Below are 8,178 nucleotides of genomic sequence, written 5' to 3'. Positions count from 1 at the left end.
CCTGGGGAAAGTGCCCTGGAAAGGTGGAGCTGGTCTGATTAATGCCTATCCAGCTAATACAGCCACAGAGTCACTGGAAGAGCCACCTCTTCTCGCTCTCCTGCTCTTCACAAGCACAACCAGCTTGCTGGGACGGGAAATATGTGAATGACACCTTTCCACAATCCTCTTCCCCCTCCACAACCTGACTAACAATCTGAGCAAGTCTGCTTTACCCCAAGAGGCAAGCACCTGGGGACAACCAGACTGACCATGGTTATTCAGACACCTGAGAAACGAGTGGGGTGAAACCCAGCTTGCAAGGAATGAGTACTTCACTAAAAGGGAAAGGGGGCACTTTGCCAGAAGGAGCAGCTTACRTTTGCTTGCTGAGAGCTGGGACTTATACTGGCCTCGGACCAGGCGGCAGGTGGACCCGTCTCCATTGCAGACCCCACAGTTATCTTCCTTGACAGCACTTCCCAGCTGGTGGTCACAGCCAACAATCTGGCAAGAAAGAAAGATGTGCAGTTCAACATGAGCACTTACCAACTGACTGCTCAATCCATCTCTGCAACTAATTAAATTTCTCTCTTAGCATCTCCAGAGGGCCATAAAGTACCTTAGCAATGAAAGAGGCTGAGCAAATCTGGCTGGGAGTGTGCACTGAGGTCAGGCGTGAGATAGTGAACAGGTTAGTACTCAATGGCTTTTGCAGTCCAGAGGAAGAAAGGAGTATTGTTGGAGGTTGTTATTTTAGGGCATTGTGAACATTCTTGGTCAAAGTCCTATCAGAAATTTCACTTCTTAGAGTTTCACAAAGAAAAATGCCTGAAACAGATAAGAAGACAGATAGGAAGGAGACAGATAGATAAAACTAAAGAGCAGCATTGATCAGTAGTAACACGGCTCGGTGAAATTTTACCTGCTAGGCAGCTGGGGAAGCCATGTGGTTTTAATTATGTTTGACAATAATCCCATTCCACACTGTCAATGCCTGTGTTCAGATATTGTAAAAGATCTGATAAAGAAGGATGGAATGATTGCAACAAAAGAATTGAGAATCATTGCATGAATGCAATTACCTGCTTTGTAATTGGCTTTATGCCTATATGTAAATTGTTGGGTTCAAAATGTTAAGAGTCGAATACATGCACTAAGTTTCTCAGTTTGCAAAACCCTGATAATTCYCAGAAGAATCAACAGAAATTTATAATTAAGTACATTTAAAGTTAATTAATGGGCTATAAATTTATTTTACACAGTGTTAATATAGGCCTTTTGATTGAACTTTAACTTCTGCATCCAAATTAGGAATTTTTCACATAAATAATTGAAATCCAAGAAATTAAGGAAGGCCTCATGATGTTATCAGTAAGTATTTTGGTATTAGAAAACGAAAGGCCTTCTGGCATTCTGGCATGCAAARTAAGCGACAAATATTTGTCTGTAACTTCTTTTGAGTTTGTGCTAAGGCTCTTAGCCAAATGGAGTATATATATATAAACACAGGGAACTTAAAATAAAGTGCTTGTCTTAAATTTCCCTGTATTTCTGAGTTGCAGTTAAATCAGGGAGCTGGGTCCTAGAAAATGATGAGAGCAAACAGGGCACTTACCATCAAGACTTGTCAAAAGGTGTGTGTGTAATTTGCCCACTTAAATATTCAGAGTAGTATTTTTTATTTGTACAAATCTGAGTGTGCAGAATTACACATCTCTGCTAGGGTGAGATGTACTTCTGGTTTTGACAATTTCTTTCCATTTGCCTATGAAAATGCATTCTTTAATAACCAATATTTAYTTGAAGCAATTTAATTCCCATTTCTAATACCATTATAGCTGCACAATAGCTCTTTCCTTGATTGTCTGTCGTATTGACAATATAATTAGTTTAATTTCAATCAGTGTCAATATAGATTCAGGATTGATCATCAAATTTCTTTGATTTTACATACATCTTCCAGGTCAGAACCAGGTCAACCCTCCTATGCTTACACATTACATTTTGATGCCTCGAAGGGAATTAATGAGGCCCAGAGAAGTAAGAGTCATTCATAAATGGTACATTTCCCTTGAAAGCTAGTAATATCAAGCTGCAAGAGACATTTTAAGGCATTAGAAACACCATGAGAAAAATAATGGTTAGAAACCTGAAGCAAAGATAAGAGTATCTTGACTGTGACTGCTCCGTACAGAATTCCCAAGGACAGATATACAAATTGCATCCATGTAAGATTTATGTCTAAGTTTTTTTCTGAATAAGAATATCTCTAAAGGAGCTGAACCACCTTTGATATACACAGGCTTCAACTTCCATGAATGCTACTGTGTGGACATGACAGTAAAAAGATCACTTGCATGATCTGAAAACTGGATGATAATGCCTACAAATCAGATTTTCCTTCTAGTGCATTAGAGATCACCAGCATTCACAGTGAAAAAGCTCCTGCTGGAGAATCCAGATAACAGAAGAAAGGTCAGAATTCCCTTTCATATCTACTCATATTTTATACTCAATTAGTTCAGCTAGAGTGGTACAGAAAGTTTTATGCCTTTGCCTATTTTGAAACGAATATGTAAACTGCTTGGATATGAAACAGGCTGGATCCGATATCCAGGTATGAGGTAACCAATTTCAAAAAACAGCATTTACTACTTAAAAGCATTTTTAACTTTATGAATCATCAGCTCACATGTTGCCATGGGCTATAGCCTGATTAAAGTTAATTTATAAAATGAGCAATTTGGAGCTAGGTCACAACTTGTGGAGGAAGCCACCAGGAAAATCTCAGGTGTGAAAGGAAGTTATATTGCAGTTTATTTCTTTTTTTTTTTTTTGAGTTGGACAGCCATTACTAGTGTACAGAATAAAAATATTTCTTCTGTTGAAATATTGTGTGTCTAATGGCAGTGCAAGCAATATGGAAAAATGGAGACCTTTGTGAATACTAACACTTCTTTGGTATGTACAAAATGTATATTAATCTTGCTGTATTTGGTACTGTGTCAGATAATTTTATGTGATTWAAAGTTTTMATGAAATTAAAMGAATTTCCTCTTTCTCCCCAAGATMTCTGCAGAGATTTTTTCTTTAATTTATTAGATTATCTGTYTTAATAGGTATGCAGAGCTCTGGGAGTATGTATGAAATTTTCATTAAAGAAACTTATGAGTGATTAACTAATGCCTGAAATAAAAATTGTTCCCAAGTTCACAGCTTTTACTTTATTTTTTTTTTTCCCACTACCTAGGGAAATTCTTCAATCTTTTGAAGGTAAATACATGCACTAGAAAGATTACTGGTATTTGCATTTGCATCCATTTGGAGTCATGGATGCTTTGAAATGAAAAACACTACTCCAGATCTCTTATATTAGTTTTTAGTAGCTCTTACATGAAAACATTTTACAGGCTGGACCCTCTTGAAAGCAAAAGATCAGACAAGGAAATATTAAAGCGCTCCTGAAAAAATACACAGTTCATGAGAACAATATCTTTTGTCTCTGAGCAGAAGAAACAGAAGCTTGGCTGAGCAGAGAACATAAAATTTCCATAATATTATTTTCACTGTCCATCAAGGCTGCAGAGGACTCACTGAGAAAGATTACCAAATGGATGAAAAACATCACCACTCCCCCAGAAACCTCCAGGGGGTTAACAAGGATCAGGAAAGCAGAATTATTTCTTTCTGTATCTACCCACAGAATGAACAAAACTCAGAGGGAATGTTTTAAAATAGCTATTATCAGAGATGTTGAAAATGCAAGACACTAGAAGAGGCCAGCTACGAAAAAAAAGTAGATTCATTTGATCTGCAGAACTAGAGAAAGCTGCCAAGACACTGACCTATGGGCATACTCATCTGATGAGAGGTGGTTGAGGACCTCATCATGAAAATAAGCCCCATGGAAGGCACTGCTTCCTCAGCATGGTGAGCAAAGGAAACAACAAAAATATTGTACTTCCAACACACAGCTCAGATAAATGGTTTGGGGAACAGAGTTTGAAACAAAATATTGACATTTTTGAATCAGAGGTCTGGGAATATTTCACTCTCGGGAAAGCTTTGAATTGTCAACTCCTTGTCTTGGTTTGAAGCTGGATCCAATGTTCAAATTCTGAAGTTTCTGTGGGATAGAAACTTCCCTTTCCAATCCTTCTATTTCTGATCTTAATATAGCCTGGGGAGTTTAGGGAGATGAAGTCTTTTTCAATCCATAAAGGTCTGGGAAGGAAGACCCCACTAAGAATGGAAACGGATTACTGTAACAAATTGTGCCTGGAAATGTTCTGAAGTAAGCAGTTTTCATACTCATTTCTATTACACCGTTAAGCTTCCTCCCCTCAAAGCAGGGTAATGAAGCACAGACTTTCCACACTGAGATCTTTTGAGTTTCAAGTTGCTGAAGTGCGGTCAAGAGGCTTGAACTGCAGATTGTTACTGTGCAAAATGTCAGAAGCAGCTCCATTAAGCTCCCTGACAATCTAATCCAAACTCCATTAAAATCAAGAACATGTAGTTACAAATTCAATAAGGTTTGGATGAAGTTCTTGTGCGTTTCTGAAAGTGCTTCTATGAAGCTCATTGCTATTGCTATTGTTAAACCAGTAAAGGCAGTTTATACAAAGTTCTGGAGGTCTTTCAGAATATGGAAGAGGTCAACCATGCAGTACCAGAATGAGGAAATCACAGGTTCCAGCTCCCTGCCCAGACCTTCTTCTTCACCACCTCTAAAGCTAGCTGATTTTTTATTCTACTTATGGGTTTAGCACAGAAAGTCTAGCAACAAAAAGCCAGAATAATAACAGCTAATCCCTAGTTGGCCAAGCCTGTATTGTTTTCTGGCATAAGGTACCACAGTTCTACTCAGAGGTGAAGATTCCATATTACATTTTAGGCTGGAGTCCCAGACTTCATGCTGAGTTTGATTCTCCCCCCTGCCCCCACTTACTCCACTGACAGACCTCGGGTTGACAAAATAGAAAAACAGGGATATTCCTGACTCTGAGACACATTAGCTAAATTATTTTTAGAGGACACTGCAAGTAAAAAAGGTGTTTATCAAGTTAGCAGATCAACTGCTTGTGTGTAGCTTAAAAGCGTCAGGCTGAAAGTCCCACCACAGGAGTTGGAACTAACTTACTGAGTGCGTGCCTCAGTGTTATGTGYTCATGTGTTCCCCTTGTGGACTTGAACTCTGGCTCAGTTTAGCAGATTTTTCCAGAAATAAAACTGGACCAGCACTGACAGGTTCTGCTCCAGCCCTGTTAGCCTGGAAATGCCCTGAAGTAAGAAGTTTTCATAATAATTTCTATTCAGTATTAAGAAATTCTGGGCAGGAAATAATGTAATAAAGCAAGCTTGCAAATCTAGCCAATTATAAATAAATCTCTCTGTTTTTCAAATGGCATGTCTGCAGTTCAAATGCAAGAAGTTCAGAGAATCAGAAAAAAAACAAAGTTGCCCTTCACACAGATATACTAATGTGGGGCTCAATGTGGGACTTGTGTGGATTGTCACTGCTCATTTGAAGAAAGTTTTGGATCAGAGCCATCATTCTGACTGGGTTCAAAATCCTGTTTTACAGAATCAGCATGAAGAGCCCCTCTCTCTTCAATTTATTGTGGAGAGAACAAGCTTGAGCCTGTATAGCAAACTGGATCTGGGCTGGTGTCTGTGATATGGGGACTTGCAGCCCCTGCTGAAGAGGTGTCTGTCCTTCAGAGCACCAACACCTCAAGGTGACATTTGGCAGCCCCAACAATTTTCTCGCACAGCCTCCTGACATTATCCTGTGACAGGCAATGTTGACCAGTAGCAGGCACTAGGCAGGACTGCCGCAGATCCCCAGGAATTCAGGCAGAAGTACACCAAAATCCAACTAAAACAGAGGACCATAAGACGATTTTCACAGCGGCAAGGCAATTTGTCACTATGCTGGTCAGAGCAGGCCCAGTGACGTGTGTCGTCAATGCATTTGCTTGGCACTTGTGTCAAATGCATCTTGCAGCTATTGAGGCAGTGAAACAAACTGCATTTGTTGATGAGTAGCCAAATTGTTAAACACAGCTGSTGAAGAGGCTGAGGCACACCTTCCAACACATGACACATGGCTGGCCAGCTTGCTGGTTTGTCACTGTGGGTTGCCTCACCCAGCACTGACGCACTGCACCGAATCTGCAGGTGCTGCTAGGTGTCTGTCCCATCATTCTCAGCTAGCCACAACTCTCTGCTGTTAACACGTTTAAACCAAGACACGAGTGTAGCCTCACTCTACCAGCACAGCAGATATGATACATTGAGAATCACCGGTTCAGCAACAGCTCAAGAAGCAAACAGCAAACACTGAGCAGCAGATGGAACTGAAGAGAAATTCCTATTTCCTAATTTTCTCTCAGGGAAACAATAAATGCAAACTCATTCTGGGACTACCCTTGATTTAAAAAGTAGCAATTAAATTAATTTTAAAGCTGCCACTTYTAAATGAGGGTTATAGACCCACTCAAATCTTGGATGTGGGAAAAAGGTAACTACTTACATGCAAATTTATTTAGTAGGAATCTTCCAAAATTAAAAAAAAAAAAGTTTCAACTTTTCAGGTTTTGTCATTTATAGTCAGACAATTTATTGTGTGGGCCACCACAGGAAGAGTCCATAGGATAGTCCAGATGTGTGAACAAAGCTCTCTCTAGTTTGTTCTCTGATGATGCAGAAACCCAGAGGCTGCTGCTGTGTAAGATGCAATATTTAAACAGAATAAACTTCCAACTGTTTATAAACAGATAACAATAGGAAGAAAAGAAGCTTTTGTGATTATTTATATTCACTTATTTCCTTCACACTCTTCTTTGGGTTTGGCTGCATTTAGGCTCACATATCCATACAGAGCTAGAGCAAAAATTAGTTTCTTCTTTATCTTTGCATGTTTGTCTATTTATTGGAGGAGGAGAAAAAAAAAACAAACTCTGTTTTTTCTTAGCTAGTGCTCTATAGCAGGTCATTACTGAAATTCTTGCTTTTCTGCAGAAGAATCACATCTATTTTCTGGACATCTCAGCACTTCCAAGGGAGAGGTTTATTAGTTTTTGAGGAATATGAATACACTACATCAGAAAGTGATTGCAAAGGCCATTTAAGACAAAATTCATCAAGGAAGCTCTCCCTCAGCTTTCTTATAGCAATGTGCTTGAGAAACCAAGAATAAAATCTGCCTGCTGGACCTATTCTTTTCCCCTAGACCGCGAAACACTATCTGCAAAAGCATTTAATTGGCACTTGTGACACATTACACTTGACTGYGATTCTTTGTAAGCTCTGGTGACTTCATGACATGCTTGAAATTGCTACTCAGGGCTCTCTTCTGTTGGGTGTACAGGCTTCTTTTGTTGGCAGCAGCCGGTCCTCTGTCGGCTGGATCAATGGGGATCCAGCTGCAGAGCTTTGTTATAACAGTGCCAGCAAAGACTTTCTGGTGCTTCGGGCGGTCACACAATCTGTGTTATCAAGGAACAGACATCTCTCACAGCTCAAATACTTGAGAGAGGCCACATGTCCCCAAGCTACTGCTGAAACAGCTTAATTCGTCTCTGTGATATTCCAGTCTGCTGCACAGTGTGTAAGATGAGTGCACACAGGCCCTAAGAGAAGACATTTAGGATGACAGAGCAAACGRTCTAAAGTACCTGCGAAACACCTGACCTGGGTCTTTATATCAACTGGACCCCTTACCAAGGTCTTCAGTGAGAAYCACACATCTGTTTGCTGAGGACTTTCAGAACTGCCCAGCCATCGCAGAAATGCTGCCATCCTCATGCACCACTCTATGCAACTCAGGCTTTTAGGTGTGGTAAGGAAATGTTTGGACACAGATGACTTCCTGGTGACCGAAAGAGAACCTTTAGAAATCTCTAAGCTTCTCTATTAAATTTCTTATTTTTGTCAAGCGTCCGAATTACGGTGTTCCTCCCTTCCACCCCCACGAGTGAAGGGAGGTGCTCGGAGTGCTGCCGGTCAAAGACACGCGCAGTAGACAAGTTGGTGGCTTTGGAGAACAGCGTGTATTGTTTCTGCTGAAAGACTTGAACAAAGTATCTCTGCACAGGTGTCAACCTCTGTTAGTCCAGACACTAAAAAACTGATAGCTCAAGGCAGGGGAGTTCTAATAACACAAATGAAAATCTTTCACCACTTCCTCCC

The 8,178-nt window shown here is 40.1% G+C and overlaps 1 protein-coding gene across 1 annotated transcript in view; it reads right to left on the bottom strand.

Annotated features, from left to right (window-relative positions):
- Positions 1-8,178, bottom strand: part of ADAMTSL1 (ADAMTS like 1) — a 370,874-nt gene that overhangs the window by 113,640 nt on the left and 249,056 nt on the right. Inside the window, exon 6 of the mRNA XM_057373470.1 lies at positions 360-486. Within this exon, the coding sequence (XP_057229453.1) occupies positions 360-486 (127 nt within the window). The remainder of the gene's footprint in view (positions 1-359; positions 487-8,178) is intronic.

The sequence above is a fragment of the Malurus melanocephalus genome, unplaced genomic scaffold (genome assembly GCF_030028575.1).
Source record: "Malurus melanocephalus ecotype Western Australia unplaced genomic scaffold, MMel_1.1 scaffold_198, whole genome shotgun sequence".
Lineage (NCBI taxonomy): Eukaryota > Metazoa > Chordata > Aves > Passeriformes > Maluridae > Malurus > Malurus melanocephalus.
Note: the sequence above shows the minus strand (reverse complement) of the source record. Positions and strands in the feature narration are given on the sequence as shown.